We start from the raw sequence: 18,153 nt of genomic DNA, 5'->3' as shown, positions 1-18,153 counted from the left end.
AGGCGACCCTCCTGTTGCCAGCAAAATCCTATGTGACTCTCTGAGTCCGGCGGGTAGCCGCGCATGCAGAGCCCCGAAGGTCATCGAAAATATAATAGCTGAGTTGCAACCCTTGAGGCCTAATAGGTTGAGACTAGGGTAGGCGTTTAACACCACCAAATCTGTTATCGCTCTTAGTTATTCGGCGTATCCTTGTGAGGACAACTGTGTGCGCTCCACCAACTGACGAGAAGCCTCAGTTTCCAGCTTAGTCAGAAACGCTGCTGCCATTCAATAAAAATGCGCTCACGGATGCAGGTTAACGACATAATAAGCGACCAAGATGTTTTTGTATCAATTTTGAAGGACGGGAAGAAACACAACCTTAGGATAATTTCGCAGCCGCTTCGAAAGCCTGAATCATCTACGGGTCGGACGAACAAGTGAAGTCTCATTCACAATGCCTACCACCGGATAGTTTTGTCAAAGGGAAAAGAAACAGCTGTCGCAGGCGCCGGTCAGTCATGCTCTTCAAAAAAAGCCGGTTGCATATCAGCACCATTCGACGCATTTGCTTTTGTATATCAGATACCAGATACCCGTAGCCGGCTCTACAGCGCAAGGACTATTGGAAGTTCTTGCTGCGTTGAGCTTCCCTTCTGATCCTGTTGCACGGGCACGTAAGCGGCGTCATAAGCTAAATTGTCTGCGAGAAGTGTGGACGGAAACAGAGCGTCCACGCAGCTTCCGCCTGATCCACACTCTGAATAATAGTCAAACGGCACCGCGCAGCTGATTCAGCTCGAGACAGACGGTTGCTGTGACCCTGAGTCGTCTACGCTACTGTCCAAAAGGACGCGCCGTCCTCGAGTTAAGCGGCGTTCACTTGTACAAGACTGCATTTTTATCAGATCAGTTGTGGCACCAACAAAATTCTTGCAGTGCAGTTTGAAACATCGTGCAGTGCGGAGCAGTTTTCAGCATTCTTCGAATGTTGGCACTGCTGACTGGCCTTCATTTAGACTGTCTTCAGCTCCATTCCTTTGAACGTCAGTGTGCAGTGCGACGGGCACTCGTAGCCACACACACGAGTCATCGCACACGCAAGCACTCACTCGCACGGGTGTTCAAGTGCCCGCACTCATATTTGTGGAATGCCGATGCCGACAACACAAAAAACATGTAGGTTCAGTCGAGGGTGAAAGATTACTATTGGGATACTCCTGGCGATTCTTTTGCGAAAGCCTCGCTAGAGATTGTGATAATGAGTTGGCACGCACATAGCCGCATTCAACCAACCAAAGTTGCTGGTTGCCTTCGTCGTAGTTGTCTAAATTGCAAGGAAGGGTTCCCTGCCTCAAATACTGATCTTGAGGTTCATGAGTAATGACTTTTTCAAGTATACTCGCCAACACGTAGCGTGGGACGCAATGGAGTTACGCTGTAAGTGTCCGTTCGCTCAACAATTCCCGACGCCAGTGTTTAGCGCCAATGCGTCGTGGCTGTGCAGCGTCTGGTGGTGTCTCTTGCTTCTGAGGCAAGCATTCCCCCTTGCATTACTACTCGGCGTCCAAATCGTGTCGATGACTGGGCCAAGCCTGAAAACTTTCCGAGTGTAGTCTGCTTCGCTGCTGCAACGCTATGGTGTTTCCACAGTTTTCCGGAGCTCTTTGGTTTTCAGTTCCGAACCACAACGGCTCTTGATGACGGCTGTCCGTCGCTGCGTACAAGGACCGGGTCGGCCTTACGAGGCAGTGACCCGACTGGCGTTGATTACCTGTACTAGGCGCGTGTGTCGTCCCAGCCTATGATGAGCGAATTCTTTCTTCGTTCAGAACAGTCGAGTTATCTCCGAAGCGCGCCTGCTTTTCTCTGGGGCACAAAAATGACTCGGGAAACTGATCCCGTTGCTGGACTGTCATACCGCGATTGGGTCAGCGCAGAGTGTCTTCCCCGAGCTCAAGTGAAACAACGGATGACTCATGATGTAGCCACGACTGCATGGAACTTTGAGGCTTGCGTTGTTTCACCTCCGGGGGGTGTGTGGCGTGTGTTTGTCGATTACGTTGTCCCTGTGGTCATTCTTGGAGAAGTCGGTGCTGTTCTTCTTCCGGGATGTTTCGTTTTATTCATGTTCCTTCTATCTCAAGCGTATGGTGCTGTGGTCTGTGGTGTGCTTTTTCTGGTGGTCACCCCATGGATGGTTCTAGCCAAGCACGTAACGTCGGCAGTTGCCGTGTATTGCGCTTCAGTGGTTGTATCACGCGCCATATTTAGACGTCCATGCGAATGGTGCTTTAGATCTTTTGTACTTGACTGTTTAGACGTTGGTACAGGCTCCATTTCCTCGTTTCTGATTGCCCGCTTCCTTGACGCGGGACACGACTTACCGCTCGGTAGTATGCTAGCGGTAGGGCTGATCAGGAGCGCGTCACAAACAATACTTCCAGGCACGAGAAATCAATACGCACAAACAGCTGGGCCCTTCTTTCTGTTTCTCGAGAGCCTTCTACTATTTCTTTTCTCTGGAAGCCTTCAAGCGGCAATCCGTGTTTTTCTGGAAGGTTGTTTGTCTTTCTTCCAGGCCCCCCACTTTTCGTCTGAAGTTCTCCGAGATTGTCTATCTTCCTTCACGTACTCCATAAGCGAATGCTTTGTGTTGCCGTTGGCGAGCTCCAAGTTCTCCAAGCATGCCCTTCGCTGTCTTAGTTCGGCGGTGTCGCATGCTTCTACGTCACGAATTCAGACACGGTACGCATTCAAGCGTGACCGGGAAATACTTGTCCCCGGACAAAAGTGGTTCCAAGGCACCTACATAAACCGGTGCCCCCGTGTTGAGGCCCTGCCTCGAAACACCACTTCTTGGTACTATGCGAGACGGCGGACGGGCACAAGCGCGTGGCAGTTGACTCGACTAGGCGTTTCTGTGAGCACACACAATGGCTGCCTTTTTACTCCTCAATTTCGAAGGCCTTTTCCGCATACGCGAAAAGAAGGCGAAAACGGGGGTCCCCACGATCAAGTTTGGGATTCTGACAAAGAGCCGAGCCTTCCTTCCTGTCTGGTACGGGCGCTTCAAGATACATACTCATGTTCCATCCGAACGTCAACCGCAGCGTTGCAAGGGAGTCTCAGAGCTGTCTACGGTACAGCGCACAGAAATAATGGAGGTTTCCCTGACGGAATGGAGGACACAGCATTTGGGAATGTTTTTGAAAAATCGTTTTTTGCTTTGGTATCCTCTGCCCTCACTTCTCCAGCATACCTTTCGGAGCCGTCCTCACACGCTTTATTTGGCTCCCTATCCTCAGCTTTCTCGGTGTCCTTTTTTTGTTCGCTTTCTGTCTCATTTTCGTCGCTTGTCTCTCAGATCCTTCTCGACCTTGAGATATCGGCAGCCGAAGTTGAAGATCGGCGTTTAATGCATCTGTTCCTTCGCACATTTTGCTCTACCGTTTGGGCAGGAACTCTCGAGGCAGCACGACAGCAGCTGGTGATACCTCCACGGTTTACAATTGCAGTTCGACGGTACATCTGTATATGTCATTCTGGGTCTTTTTTCAAGCAGCGCCGGAGGAGCATCTTTTGTGGTTACCATCAGTTGCACAGCCGTATCTTCAGCATTCCTAAGGTTAATATGTTGCGTGGTAATCAGCGCTTGTTGCTACTGGTGAATGTTAGGCACTCGAGAAGTTTGCCGTTGTTCGGGGAAGTAGTTCCCTCGTTCGGTAGTGACGAGAATGTACCGTTCGGTAAACCGTCGTGACCATCGAGTTCGGGCAGCTACAGTGGGTCAAAGGCGAGTGTGAGCCTGTGCTAAAATGCGTTTTTTTTCGAGCTGTACTTTTCCGTGTGGTATACGCGTCACCCCATGTAGCACCTCCAACGTTTGGACCCGCTTTGTGAGTCATATAGCTTGCGATAGACAAGCAGGTAGAAGCCCATCCATGCGGTGAAGAATGCGCCGCACACATTGCAATTTTGTGCATGGAAAAGGAAATACTCGCAAAGTAAGGGAGTGAATGACATGTGACGCGGATAGTGAAAAACAAATGAAACTACACGTTGGTTGACTAATCGCGTACGCAGCTGAAACCAGGCGGCGTTTGCACGTTTCTCTTAACGCCACATTTTTGCAAAGTTGCATATTCATTAATTAGTCACCATTTCAGTGAAGCTCCGCGAACATCTCTGGCATTAGTGGGGGACTGACACAAAGCTCAGCATGTGTGTCCAGACGCCGTTTCCAGCAGAAAAAGCACGGAACACAGTGGTGTACATTTTGCTCTATCTGCTGCGTCCGTGCGACTTGCGTGCCACCGCGCTCAGAAACGTCCGACTGTGTACTGTATCACTGGTGCTGTTGGCCACGCCTCCAAACAACAGGCAACCTTGGCGCTGGTTACACATGCCAACGGGATGAAGGTCTGCTCTGTTCTAGCAGGTTTTGCTGCTAGCAACGGACGGGCAGTCGCTGACCTTCTCGATGTCAGCGTTTTTAAACACGACACCACATAAATATCCTTCCGGCACCCATGAAGGGGCGCTCGCAAGGCGCTCATCGCGTCGTAGCATGAAAAATGTAAAATCCGTGATACAACACGCGGAACAACTTCACCACGGAACTCGACTACTCTTCGACGTCAGAATAGGAGTAGAAGACCCTACCACTCCACTATCGTGAATGAGTCGGGTGAGGAGATACGCCATTCGTCTAATCACTTTGTTGAACAGATTTCAGTGGCATATAAGGTGGCACATTCTTTGATTTCATGCCATAACAAACCACGCCAGCTCCCCCTTAATTCACGGATGGTGTGAGTTATTCTGCTGAAACACACCGGGCAGAGTGTTCGGTCACGTTCATCATGTCTTAAGGCTTAGGTTTTACTGAGTGTGAACAGAGTCGCTTTTCTTACCGAAAAAACCGAAATGAACGTTGCTTTCACCGGGTCGTCCTGGCATCAATCAGCAACCTCGGCAACACCATGATACCGTAAGGTTCACGACTTCTAACGGAAAAAACGAACGTCTTGAAGCTGGGACGGCCACCTGGTGCCTGTTGGGTAAGCACAACTATGTTCAACTGCGTCACAGAATACACTAAGACGGGTGAAAAAGTGGTGCAGGTTGCGGGCAGATCGCGGGTGGGCGAGAAGAGCATAAACCCTCTGAATTAAGGTCTGTTATTTCAACCCGACGTGAGCTCCTTGTGTATACCACAATCCTTCACGCGAGCCTCCGCAAAATATTTTGATATGTTCTAGATTACACACTCGCAGTTGTCGACAGGCGACTCTTAATGACACAACACCTAGGCCCATGGCGAATCCGTCGCTGTCGAGCCCGTAAGACCAGCCTAGCATCCCCCCACTGACGTTAAGGTTCATTATGCAGAACCGCATATGGTGCTTCGGACGGAAGGGCGAGGGTGGGTCGTAGCAGACAAGAAGACTCCCGTCTGACCGATGAGGCATTTGGCTGGATAATGCAGTGGGGTCAGTTCGCATTTTTTTACTGATTCAGGAAAGTACATGAAAACGTCTTCAGAGAGACCGGTGTGCCGCCTTGGAGGGGAGCACCAACGTTACGCCAACGGTGTGAAACAAAAATTATCGACAACGATGACGTGTTGACTAGGCGCCACCAAAACAGCAAAACCGCCTTTAGTTCTCGTCTCCGTGCAATCCCCCTTCACATCATATGCCGCGGCTGCTTGGCATGCAAAACTGAGCGGATGCACGAAAATGCCACGGGAATCGTAGAAGGGGACTCCAACACTGAAGAAATGTACTCAACTTTTCCACGAGCAAGACCTGCCTTCTATTCGTCTCCTTCGTCGTCTTCGTCTCCGCCCTCCTCGTTGGCATTGTCACTGCCGTCTTCTTCGTCTTCGTCCTCATCACTCAAATCCTCGTCATCGTCTTCGTCAATGTCAGCTACCTCATCGAGGAAGTACGGCACAGGCGCGTGCCAGATTTCCCTGCGGATGATTTCGCCCACCTCAAGACGAGAAGCTTCCTCGCTGGGTTCCTTTGTGAACCACTCAAAGAAAGAAACCACATCTACATCGTCATCTGCATCCCCTGCGCGTTTCGCCTCAGCCGCTGCCACGGGCGACTTGCCTTCTTTCCAGGTGATCTCTGTCACGCTCACAACCTCCTCGGAGCAGGGGTCGTTATGGAATTGCACGTGCTTCTCCAGGACCAAAGGCTCCATAAAGGCTTTCGCCGCCTCGTCAAAGGTCTGCACCGCCGCAATCAAAAAACAAACGCTGGTCTTGTGTACACCATGTGGGACACGCAGAACGTTTCAGTAGCCAAGGTAACAATGCATTGGAGAAGTAGGACTATTATGACACCGTTGACTAGCATCGATCCAGTAAAAGTGCGACAATTTCAAACATCGCAACATGGAACTCTTTGCCCCTGTGAGGCCAAACCATCACACACGGTCGAACTGCAGGCAAGATGTGTGACTTGTCCCCCCTCCACACCTGTTTGCATGTGCAGGGTCAAAGCAACCGTACAGTCGCTTACTTGTACACAAGTTTGTAAAGGGCATACCCTGAACGTCATTGAGGTCTTGTAGGAAGAAAAAAGAAAATTGTCAACCAGCATACGGTAGCTAGAATAATGTTTGACTGTTCTAGCCTCAGCCACCAACCCGCATAAAGTAACGGTATCTTATACAAGCATTTGCAGAACGCGGATGGTGGGATCACCTGATTTTCCTGTGGAAAGCCTGAGCGACTTACGAACTTAATTTTGTACGAGCCATGCTCGTCAATGTTGTCATCCAGATCAATGCGCTTCAAATGCTCGAGGATGGGGATGTCCTCCTCCACAAGGTACGCAAGTTGAGGATGGTTTCGAAGGCATCTGCACCAAAAGCCGGGGATCTTGTCGATGATCTCTTGACGTTTCACGAGCACCGGCTTCTTCTTCTCGTCGAACTCCTTCTGGACTACCATCTGTTGCTTCGCGCACTCCTCCTCGAGCTTCTGAAGTTCAGCTTGAATACCATCTAGGTCCTTCATATGAGGCTGCAGCAGAGCCGCAGCTTCCTCAGAGGAACAGCAGCAGCCGCTTCCTTTTACGTCAGGGTCCTCCTCCAAACGCCGCTGCTTTTGGCAAGCGGCGGCCTCGGCGTTGTTTCTGTCGGGTTGTTGGCGCTTCATTTTCAAGAGGTCAGGCACACGTCGACTGTAGCGACACGGAAGTAGCGCTGCGATGAGAGAGATTGACGAGACACGAACTCACCAAGCCAAATACGCATGGAGACTCCGCTTCCGCCCAGACAGACGAATGTCACGCGGCAATTGAAGGTAATGCGGGCACTGTACCAAACGTAGCTTCCCGGACCTCTGTCTCTTCAATCAGGAAATAAATAAAATGAATTTGCAGTCGTTCACGCTGCCTCCAAAGGTGACGCTAACTTTGCCAAACCTGTGGCCCCAAGCAACTGTTTTCACCGGTCTTAAACGGAGACTCTACGGGTTCGAAAAACAGCACTTGGTGTGCGCAGAAAATAAACAAGCACGCACGAAGCAATCGACCCAGAGCAATAAGCGAATCTGCTGAACACTAAAGCAGAACGGAGATGGTGAATGCAACGCGTGGGGCAGCGCGCGTGAACACTTGGACTGCGCAGCGGCGGAGCGACCGGCTGTGTCAACGGGGGTCGCCTTCCCAGGACAAGGACAACCTTCCGAAGAAAACACGACGATGCAAAAAAAGGGGAGAGCAGGCGTTGACAGCTTTACACGGGTGGGATGCATGGCTTCGGAATCCGGTGCGTGACGCAAAGCTCGGTGCTGGCTGTCGAGTGCAGGCATTTCGCACCGGGAAGTGGAACCGGTGTCGGCGGTAGGATCAGCGAAGAAATCGAGGGGAAGAGGGCAGTCGCCCCGGCAGTGGACGCAGGCCGTCCTGCATCATCGTCCTTTGGGACCACCACACAGGCCAGGCGCTGTTTCTCAGAGCAGCCATTAGCAGAAGACCGCGAAGGTGCTAGAGCGGCAACAGTTCATGTGCCACTGATGGGTGGTTCCTACGCTCGGACTCTTGCGCCTCGTAGTCACTCTCGACCGCCTTTTCCGCTAACGCGTGGCGGCGCACCTAGGCAGTTTCTCGAATCCGAACTTGATTATAAGCCGTACCGCATGCGACAAACGTTGTGACGCGCGAGACAGCTCTTACAGCAGAACTGCAGCTGCTGCAGGACATGAATCGCTGCACGCGCATGTGCCAAATCCCTAACGCGAGATCACCGAAGTGCTGCTTTCCAATATGGCAGTACGTACTGTGGAACTGTTTTATCGGCTGCTTCTCAGGGAGTGTTGCGCTCTCCACTTGGCGCAGCTGCCTGCTGCTCCTGCGTACTCAATTCCCGTCCCGTTTGGTGCCCTCAGTGGTGTCGATCTACGTGTCTCTGCGAGCAACACGGTGGAGTCAGTCCAAGCCACTCAGAAGGTTTTTTGTGGTGGAATGTGTTCTTTCTTCCCTTCAAATCCTCTTTGCAAAACGCAAACAGTAGAACGACGGCCAGCTTATTAGCGCTTGGCTGTGTGTAGCTACGTCCGACATAACAGCAGCGTGCAGGAAAGCGCTGCTCCCCTTGTCACTCATACCGATTTCGGTGCAAATCGCTAAACCGTTCATTATTTCCTACAATGCAAGACTCTTTTGCAGTAGCAAGCATCGGCGTGTTGTCGATAGATCTTATTCCGTATATGGTCCAGAACAAGGGTATGCCCTTTGATACTTTTCGCCGTCTACGCGACAAGCTACTGCGAAGCAACATCTATGAAAGACGTACTGCTGAGGTTATTGCGAAACAACTAGAAGCGGGCTCTCTGCGGCCATTTTGTAAGAGTCTCATTTGGTCGTCCGTTCATTGACGAGTTGTCTGACAGAGGGGAACAGCGAGGCTCAACAGCAGCCGCCGTCGAAGAAAATACTTTGTATGCCGACGCACTTTTACGAGTTACACGGGCGAACGAGAGATAAGCACATTTTCCCGTCCCTACTACCGTGTTTGCGTTTCTGTTGCCACGGTCTACATAGGCAGGATGTCTTCTCGCGGGAAGGGGGACGTATTCTCTTCGCCAGGTTCCGAAGCTGCTGTTTCTCTGGATTTGGCACACGGTAATCAGGCGAGCCGAAACCTGCCGGCGTCCTCGACGCCCACACCAAATGGTCGGTCAAGCGCGCCGGCGTCACATTCAGCAGCGGCTGCACTGCTTGCCTCACAGGTCTTTCCACAGAAACTCAATCAATGTGTAGATGCCGCTTGCCGCGACCGGATCTTAAAAGACGATGCGCCACAGGATGAGGACGACGACCCTCCTGATCGCATGTCAATTGGACGCGCTGCGTGGAGTTTCCTACACTCTTCCGCAGCGACTTGGAAAGACGACCCGGTTAGTCACTGCACCTCTCATGCTGTGCACCGCCTCATTGTCAGCAGATTTGTGAATAGGTTTGCGTCGTCCTGCGGATCAGCTCTTTTCGAGTGACAGCAGCGGCATACGTCAGACAGGAGTGTACAGGCAAGATCCAATTCATGGATATTTTCTTTTTTGGGGGGGCTCTGCTTGAGACAACTTCTGCACAAGCTGGGCCGTTGAGCTTAGTTACCACCTCAGCTGTTTTTTATTTTGAGGACTGGAGTTTGTTGTTTCTTTGAGGTCTCTAGAAGTTACGAGTAACTTGAGACGAAGCATCGGTGTGCCTTCAACGAAGGAGCTGCTCACACCCTCGCACCTCACCACATTTTGTGGCATAAGAAGCTGTACGCTGCATTTGGTGGTTTCATTCATTTGGGCATACCGCCGGCTCTTTTTTTCTCTCAGGAGAGCGTGCGCTCTTCCACGGTTGAGTGTTCACTTGATTGTGTCTTCTTTCTGGATCTCGCGTGAAATACTTTGATCTTGTTGTGAAACCCTGCCGTTGTCCACTTGTCACGGCTGTATGTTCTGTACTGCGTCTGGTCTGTTTCAGGCTACGGCAGATCAGCATAGGAGAGGAGAATGGTTGAAGTCCTTCTTCGCTCTTTTTCCGTGCGTTCATTGCCGCACGCACTTCGCGCCCTACCTGCAGGCAAGCACTCATCCACCGTGCCCTTCCGTTTTGGCCACGTAATGCACTCCGAGCGCCAAGGTGGAGGCATGGTCCGGTACCACCGTGATCTGGAGAACCTTCCAGCAGCGTGTCCATATCTGTACGTGGTTCACATCTCGTGTCACATATAATATGTTCGATTCAGCGTGTTCTTTACTATACAATTTGCTGGTTGTGTCTCACGTTCCTTCTTTAGTATCGGTCGTTCCACGAAAAGTGTCTGTAGTCCGTACGACACAGCTGCTGTATCGTTCCAATGACCTAACCCTCCAGAGGTTCAGCTTTTTGGTCTTTTTTCCCTTTCGGTGAGTGTTTCGCTTTTGTGGAACTCTTTTTTTGTTGCTTCCATGTATCGTTTTCCCGCTCTGTCTCCTGTCTACAGACACATCCCCCAGTCGTCTCAGGCGGACGAACGTCACTCTCGGTGTGGACGTGCGAGGCTCACAATCATGTGAATGAATCTTTACAAAGACCAGCCTTTCCGTGTGATGCCGCCCAGCTCATTCGCCAATGGAAAGCCGTCCAGTGGTCAGAAGATGATGACTGATACTCAAGATAGCGAAAGAGGTTATTCTGGTGTCATTTTCGTCGGGAGTCGTGGTCGGGACAGACCGTGTCGTTGTTTCACGAATCACTGATAACAGGCGAACGTCCGTACTGACAAAAAAGTCCCTCTGACTTCTCGTGGAAAACAGTGGTTTCCTCCCGTATGTCTCTTCCTGGTGATAGAGCCGGCCAGAGTCGCTGATTTCTCAACCGAGAATGGTGTATTCTCCCTGTTGTATGCTTCCAGTTCAAAGTGATCTTGAAGTGTCCCGCGGTGCGTCATATTGTCGTTCGAGACAAAGAAATGCAGGGACGTCACGTAGGGACGGCGTAACAGTGGATTCACCCTGTCTTCTGGCATTCCACTTCTCTTGCCTGTTCATTCCTTTTTGCATCCTGTATTAACCATGGAGTGCGCGATGCTCGTTCTGTCTTTCGACCAAAACTTCACGGTTTGGAGGATAAGCAAAGAAAGGCAACGACAAAGATGAAAAGTCCCTGCTATTAGGTCCCCATCATGCTGTCCCGTTTGCCCTGTATGGAACCGTGTTCCACGCTGTCCCAGTACTGCTCCGATGAACCACTTCTTTTCGAACTATCAGCGAAACGAGGAAAGCGTGAGGTAAGTAAATCCGAATTCGCAGTGAAAGCTGGCATGCCGTGGGTTCGCTTCATGTTGTGCTATCCAACGATCCGTGTCTTCGCTCGCGACGCAGTAGTAGGCGCTGCTCTTGCGCAAAACGCCCACTGGTAGTTTCTGCGTGAAAAGAGCTGTAGTGCACATGTTCCTTCACTTGGCACAGAACCATTTGCTGTGAATAGGATAATTTACTTGTTCAGCAGAGGATGCTTTTGATTCTCCGACTCAAGCGACACGGCCGGGGGAGACCGCACGCAGTGAGACGAGCATAGGGGGAAACATCACGTCAACGAACTGAGAATAGAACTAGAAAGTATGCTACGGAGAAAAAGAGAAGACGGGGGACGAAACAACGCAGCATTTTTGTTACAGGTCGCCCCAGGCAAACATGCCTGTGAAACTCACCTGAATCCTCCCACAAAAACACCGTGTCCTTTGTCACACGGTCTCTCATATGATTTGTTCAAAGACGAACTTCTGTAACTGGGACAAAATTGACAAGGATGCAAAACTACGTTTTCAGTTGGCCTGCAGAGGCAAAAACGGATCAAACAGATATTTCATCAGATGTTTACGACCAATGTGCACATGTATGTACAAGAATTCACACGTGCAGACAGACCGGTGCGTCATTATATAGTGTCACAGAGGATGGGTCCATATATATATATATATATATATATATATATATATATGCATACATATATGTAGGAGAGACGTGCAGGTGGATGTAGAACGCTACTTGTTTTCCCGAGTTTTTGCAGATGTTGTCTCGAATTGCACTCTTCGGGAAAATGTTTCACCAAGAACTAGGATAATGGAACCAGAATATTAGTTTTATGAAGGAGAGGCACATTTCAGTGGTTCACCCGTCGGTGGTGGGCGAGAGAAGAACCACGGAAAGTTTTGTGACAAGAGGGGAACAAGTATGTGGGATCTGGTTTTTTCCTGAGTCAAGAGAAAAATTTGTTACTCGACCAAAGATTGCTCTCTTCTTTGTCGCTGCCTTTCCTTATCCGTTACTTCCAAAAGAGTTCCTCTGGTCACGCCAGAATTTGCCCACCCTGCCGTCTCCGCGCTCGGACCAAGGACCGGATAAGAAATGGTTCAACCATTTCGACGAAAACCGTTCAAGGACTGTTTTCGCCTCACAGTTCACGATACGACACGTCTCATGTCGGTCTCTCCCGTCCACAAAGTGCCTAAATTTTGACTAAGTGTCCATGTTTTTGTCGGGACGAAGGAGGGGGAATAGTTCCGAGTGACCAGCGATAAGGCGGTCCATCAGAAGACGGTTGACAACGGGGTCAAAATTCATCAAGGGGTCTTCCCCAATGAGAGGAAACTCTTCCCTTGATGCCAGACGCATGAAAGTGCGTTTCATGCGCGGCAGCACGGTACTGGGTTTCCGAAACTGTTTGCTTGCCTGCAAAAACAGAGAGGAAGCAGCTGAGTTTTATTTGACAGAGTCTCAGAAACGCAACAGCAGCGCCTGCCTCAAAGAAACAGAACCAATCTAGACAGCTCTGCGCAGGCGGGAAGTGACGGGGCTCTTAACCGAAGCCGACATCACGTTCTCCTGGCTAAGAAACACGACGAAACTGGCTCGAAATAGTGGCGCGATAAATGCATTTCATCGCTTGGCACATGCCCTGATGGTAGCTAAAAGAAACCACACTAAACGGAGCTGAATCGAAAGGCGACCACAACGGCCCGCCTCACAGAAAGTGTGCAGCGACGGGACACAGAGAAAGCACGAACGACTGAACAGACGAAACGCTGGGTGCATGCTTTAGGAAGCAGTTTCCGTCTCGGTACGTTCCACGCTCTATTTCGCCACCCGAAGACACGTAGTTCCTACTAGGCCCCGAAGGAATGCAACAGTCGAGTCTCCCAGGGCATGACTGGGACTAATTCGACTTTCAAGACCGATCACACCAAGTACAGAAAAACGCACGTGCTTCGCGAAGGGAACCACATTCACATAGTCGCTAGCCAGCTCTCCGCAGTCTACCGTTAGCCGTAAAGACGTCTTGTATACCTGGTCCACTTCGAGCGATTCCAATGCATCACGGCGACTCGGAGCTGCTCTGGAACTGCGTATGGTGTGACTGAGTCGCAATGTAGCTAGAATTGACATTGTATCACGCCGATAAATACATTTCCACGCTGTTTTTGTCGGCTGAAGCAATCCTGAGCATCACTAGGATATGGAAAAACACTTATCTGTCTTTAGCAGTCCACAGTGGCGGTTTGCATACCATAAGGGCTGCGTAAATTGGGTTATCAGTCGTGAAGTTGGGGGGCACACTCGCCGACTCCTCTTCACCAGGATTTCGCAGCAACTCCACTTCGTTAATCCGAATTCGCGTCAGGTCCTGTCGGTGCGAAAAATATTTGCGCCATTTCTTCGGCCGAGCCTTTGCCATGTACATCTTCGGTCCTCGGAAATGTTTCTCGACAGTCGCCGTCACCTACGACACATTGGAACACGTACAGTCCTTGGAGATCGCCGAAAACGCACGCCCTGAAACAACATTCCAGTCGCTCACTCAGACACTCTGGGAGGAACCCAAGACACCGCAGCATTAACATAAATCGCTGGGGCGCTCGGAAGCAGGTGCTCCTCAAGGCGTCTAACTAATATGCATGCATATACATATATATATCCGTGTTATATATAAATAGGCATCAGTGAAGATGCGGATTCGGTGCAAAATGGGCAACCATTTGTATGTGCAAGTGTTGAATATATTGAGAGCCCTCATCACGCGCCCCTCCGTGCACGTATCAACGCAGCAGCGACGAAGGCAGTGACTAAAACGGGTGAGTTCTTCTGTTTCGCACCCGGACGTTTTCGAGGTAGGGTCTTCCCAGCCAAAATTCCCCATCAGGGGTTTGGTAGCAGATGATCCTGTGAAGGTGGATGCGGCCACCGACTCTCTGATAAATGCGATTCATGTCGTAAAACCTCCCCTTCTCCATGATGAACTGCGTGCCGCCGATGTGGGCGACGAAGAAAGATCCACTTCGATCCTTCTGATCCGCGAGGCCCAGCAATTTCTGCTGGGCCGGCGAGACTATAGGAAACATCGCCCGGCGCCGTTCGGGTAGGAAGGCGGGAGACAGCTGTGTCTCTCTCTGCTTGTCGGCTGTCTCTCTGTCTCCCATGTTGCCGTCTGGCGGACCAGCGCCCTTTGGCAAACTCGGCCGCTCTTCTTCGCGCCACCTCTGCCTCTCGTCTTCTCGCGCCGTTGTCTCCTTCGAGTCTCCATGTTCCGCACTTCGCCGCTTCTTAGTGAATTGACGGGACGGAGGAAACAGAGGAAAAGTCTCGGTTGGAGGCAGCTTCGGCGAAGACGATCCACAGGGAGACACCACAGACGGATACGCAGACGGCAATAGAGAGGAAAGCAAACGCGACGAAGAGGGCAAGTGAGATGAAGAAGGCAAGTGCGAAGAAGATAACGCAACATACGAGCCACAGCAACTGAGACGGTCACACCTGTCCGACGCGGAGCCGCTGGGAGACGCATGAGATGACGGAAGTAGATACGGAGACGGCAGACAAGCACTTGAAGAAGAGAAGTGATGGGAAAGTGCGGAAGACGAAGGAGCCAAAGGGCCAGACAACGAGAAGGACGCGAGAGCTCTAGACCAAGAGGAGGAACAACAGGCTGAGGACGAAGGTCGCCTGAAAAGGGAGAGATCAGACGTGCGGGAAGACAGAGCAAACGAGCGAGAGGCAGAACATACCAGGTAGAAGAGAAAGGAATCAGTTTGAGATGACAGAGGCACGCCCGACAAGCAAGGCGTTGACGGGGAGAAACTACGACAGGATTGTCTTCCCTCTGTGAAACGAACTCCGAAGGAAGAATTCTCTAGCTTCCCAGCTTGCCAAGACACAGAAGAGGACGACAAGAAAGCGCGACTCGTGTCCCTTGTCCGACGAGCGCGTTGCAGGGATGTGTGTGTGTCATCGTGTTTCTTCAAGGTCGTACAAAGCAGGACACAGTCCCTAGGTCTATCTGTCCGTGTTTGTCTTTCCCCTCCACAAAAGTCCTTCGGTACGGTGCATCCCTCTTGAAGAGCAGAAATGGGGGCATCAAGGCTCTGCGGGCGATTCGAGGCCACGGCATCCGGGGAACTCCGGCACCTCAAGGAAGGTCGTGCGTCGGAGAGAACGAAGGGAGGAGAGTCTCGGGAAGGAACAGACACAGAAAGAGACAGTGGTACTGCTTTCGTAGACGTAAAAGAAAGGTCGTGACCTGCAGCCGAGAAAGACGCGAGAATTCCCCAAATGATCAAGGGCAGCAGCAGTCGCCCTGGCCTAGGTCGCTGGGAGCGTCGCAGCGGAACGTTGGAAGAAAAATGACGAGAATCGGAAGCCGACAAAAAAGGGAATCCCATGGCGGGGTAAGGGACAGACGTTCGAGGGGGGGTATTACCCAGACCGACAATTTCTCTTGTTCTCCCTTCCAGAAGCTGGTCATTTCATCCCGTCTTCTTGGCTTCGCACGAACCACAGAAGGCCACCAGGAGAAGGGAGAAAAAACACGTTCGTTTCCTTCACCAGAGTAGAGCAGGGGAAAGGAAGAAGCCAGTGCAGAAGCAAGATCTATCTCGTGCAACGCTATGGCCGTGTTGGACAGCACAGGCCCTGGGATGAAAGAAAGAACGAAACGACTGCACGGTGACATTCGGAAACCTTCAAGAAGTGAAAGGTGATTAGAAAGCGGCACGGCGACGGAAGACAAGAAAAGCACGGAGTTCGTGTTGCAGATCTGTCTTCAAACCCCTGAGAAGGAGACGGGTAATCGCTGTCCCTCACTCATTGTCTTCTTGGGGAGGGACGGATCACCTAGATTGTACCGTTGACAGTCGAGCTGTCTCCCATCGCACCCCCCAAAACAGACTCCATATGTCTGGCACAGAAACTTCCAGTTGCGGGGGTGTATGACATGTCTGTGCCGTTTTCCTGGCAAGGCTATCTAGGCGAGTCTTTGACGCGATAAGAGTCCAGAATCGACAGGAAAGTCAATAGAAATTGACACTCCAAGGGGAAGACAGGAGGGCAGGAGGGAGTAAGTGCTCTCTTTCCGTGCTGCGAGTATCGTTGCTAGATCTGAAAAGGAAAAGGGATTCTTCGTGGAACAGAATGTCGCGGAAATGGATAGAGTTGCGAACGAAAAGCGCATAACCCAAATCCCGTTTACACTTCATGCGGCTGTGTCGAAAAGTCGGCAGAGCTGTTGTTTTGTCTCCACAGTCTCGACATAGCATGGCTTTTCGCAGTGACAATTCGTCGTCATGTCTCTTCGGTTTCCTTCTTGCTGCTCCCTGAACATTCTGTCTTCAGTTGTTTTATGCTAGTGCTGGCTGTGCGACACCGTCATCCTCTGTGTGCTCATCGGAGTCGGACACATCTCGCACATGCCTCCTATTCGCTGAAGCTGATGTAGCACGAAATTGGCGTGTCTCGTCGTTCCCATTCCCGAATTGCTGCCTCTATTTTTTGCTCCCAAATCCTGAAATGCCTGTTCTCTGTTAAATAGAGAACCAACCCCTCCGCATGTTTGCCTTCTCCACCAACAAGCGCAGCAAGGGCTGTTGGTGTCTTCGGTGATAATATTCGCACAGGTGTCTCATCGTTTTTTTAGAAGCAAATGCGTGAAGAGCGTGAAAATGTCTTGCCTGTAGATATGTAGGCAGATGATGCCTCCAGATATCAAAATATCTGATCTGTTGGGTCCGGTAACTCAAAAGAAAGCGTGCCTCTGGAATCTGGGGATATCAAAGAGGTTGGCCGGTTGTGGCATCCGTGTGTTCTGTCATTCTGTCCGACGTCTCACTTCTGACCACAGATTCAACGTTTCCCTGTTCGCTAACGCCACGCAAACCAGAGACGTCTCGGTGGAAGTAGCAGTCTATGAGTTCGGAGCGCACACGCTGCTTAGCTCTATCCTACACTTAATTCACATTTCTTTATGTTGATTCGGCAGCTTTATTTTTCGGATAGTGCTCAGTGGTATGCACCTGGTGGTGGTCATTGTCTTTAGAAACAATACGACGAACGAAGTGAATGGTAAACACAAGCGCTGCTTTTCTGTTTTACCTGAAGAGACGGACCGCGAAAGCTGTGCCAGAAAGTTGAGTGGACTCTTCCTCACCTGGAATCAGCCATTTGCGTCTACGTTTCTGGGTCGCAGTTAATCCTGCAAAGAAGGCGACTTTATTTTAAAGAATGTAGACAATATGGCTGTGGTCGGCAGGGAACGGGGCTGCTGTGATACAGCGTCTTCGGAGGAGAAACCAAAAGTCTCGGGATGGCGTGTAGGCTTGTTTTCGGTGACACCGAATAAACGTGCATGCCACCTGGCTGAAGACCATGACAGACATTAGGGATTATAATAGTTGTCTGATCGCGCCACGCGGTAGGCGGACAGCCAACAGACTGGAAAAAGTAGAGAGGAACAGTCTAGTCGCTAACGTCACCTGAAGAAGATCGTGTCTTTCCTTGAACACCCGGAGGGTTTTTCGAAGCCAGTGGCGTTTGCGGCTGCTGCCGCGTCGCAGTTGACCACCTCATAAAGAAAGAAGTTTAAGGCTCCTTTCAAAAAATGGACTGCATGCTTGAGGAAATGTTCACTAGCTAAGCTGTGGCTGCTTGTGTGTAGATCAATACCTCCATATGGGCGCGTGACAGTTCGACCGAGGAACGTGGACTATAAAACATGTTGCGTCAGAACTCAAGACATTTGATTGTCAGTGTACCGGCGCGCAGCGCATTTGATTGTCAGTGTACCGGCACGCAGCGCAATTAGTCTAATAATCGTGGTGATCCTGTCTCATTCGGAAGAAAGC

General features: G+C 50.9%; 3 protein-coding genes across 3 annotated transcripts; 1 reads left to right on the top strand and 2 right to left on the bottom strand.

Annotated features, from left to right (window-relative positions):
- Positions 1 to 103: 103 nt before the first annotated feature.
- Positions 104 to 8,019, bottom strand: TGME49_288630 (nucleosome assembly protein (NAP), putative). The gene is made up of 2 exons (XM_002368262.2): positions 6,737 to 8,019; positions 104 to 6,225 (listed from the first exon to the last, which is right to left on the bottom strand). The coding sequence occupies exons 1-2, from the start codon at positions 7,157 to 7,159 to the stop codon at positions 5,803 to 5,805; spliced, it is 846 nt and encodes a 281-aa protein (XP_002368303.1). The 5' UTR covers positions 7,160 to 8,019; the 3' UTR covers positions 104 to 5,802.
- On the top strand, positions 7,726 to 11,914 carry TGME49_288620 (Erv1 / Alr family protein). Its single transcript, XM_002368261.2, has 3 exons — positions 7,726 to 9,403; positions 9,984 to 10,082; positions 10,486 to 11,914. The coding sequence occupies exons 1-3, from the start codon at positions 9,053 to 9,055 to the stop codon at positions 10,648 to 10,650; spliced, it is 615 nt and encodes a 204-aa protein (XP_002368302.1). The 5' UTR covers positions 7,726 to 9,052; the 3' UTR covers positions 10,651 to 11,914.
- A 102-nt stretch (positions 11,915 to 12,016) lies between these two features.
- Positions 12,017 to 16,426, bottom strand: TGME49_288610 (50S ribosomal protein L21, putative). The gene is made up of 3 exons (XM_018782044.1): positions 14,137 to 16,426; positions 13,551 to 13,763; positions 12,017 to 12,715 (listed from the first exon to the last, which is right to left on the bottom strand). The coding sequence occupies exons 1-3, from the start codon at positions 15,697 to 15,699 to the stop codon at positions 12,503 to 12,505; spliced, it is 1,989 nt and encodes a 662-aa protein (XP_018636368.1). The 5' UTR covers positions 15,700 to 16,426; the 3' UTR covers positions 12,017 to 12,502.
- Positions 16,427 to 18,153: the final 1,727 nt, after the last annotated feature.

This window comes from Toxoplasma gondii, chromosome IX (assembly GCF_000006565.2).
Source record: "Toxoplasma gondii ME49 chromosome IX, whole genome shotgun sequence".
Classification (NCBI taxonomy): Eukaryota; Apicomplexa; class Conoidasida; order Eucoccidiorida; family Sarcocystidae; genus Toxoplasma; species Toxoplasma gondii.
Note: the sequence above shows the minus strand (reverse complement) of the source record. Positions and strands in the feature narration are given on the sequence as shown.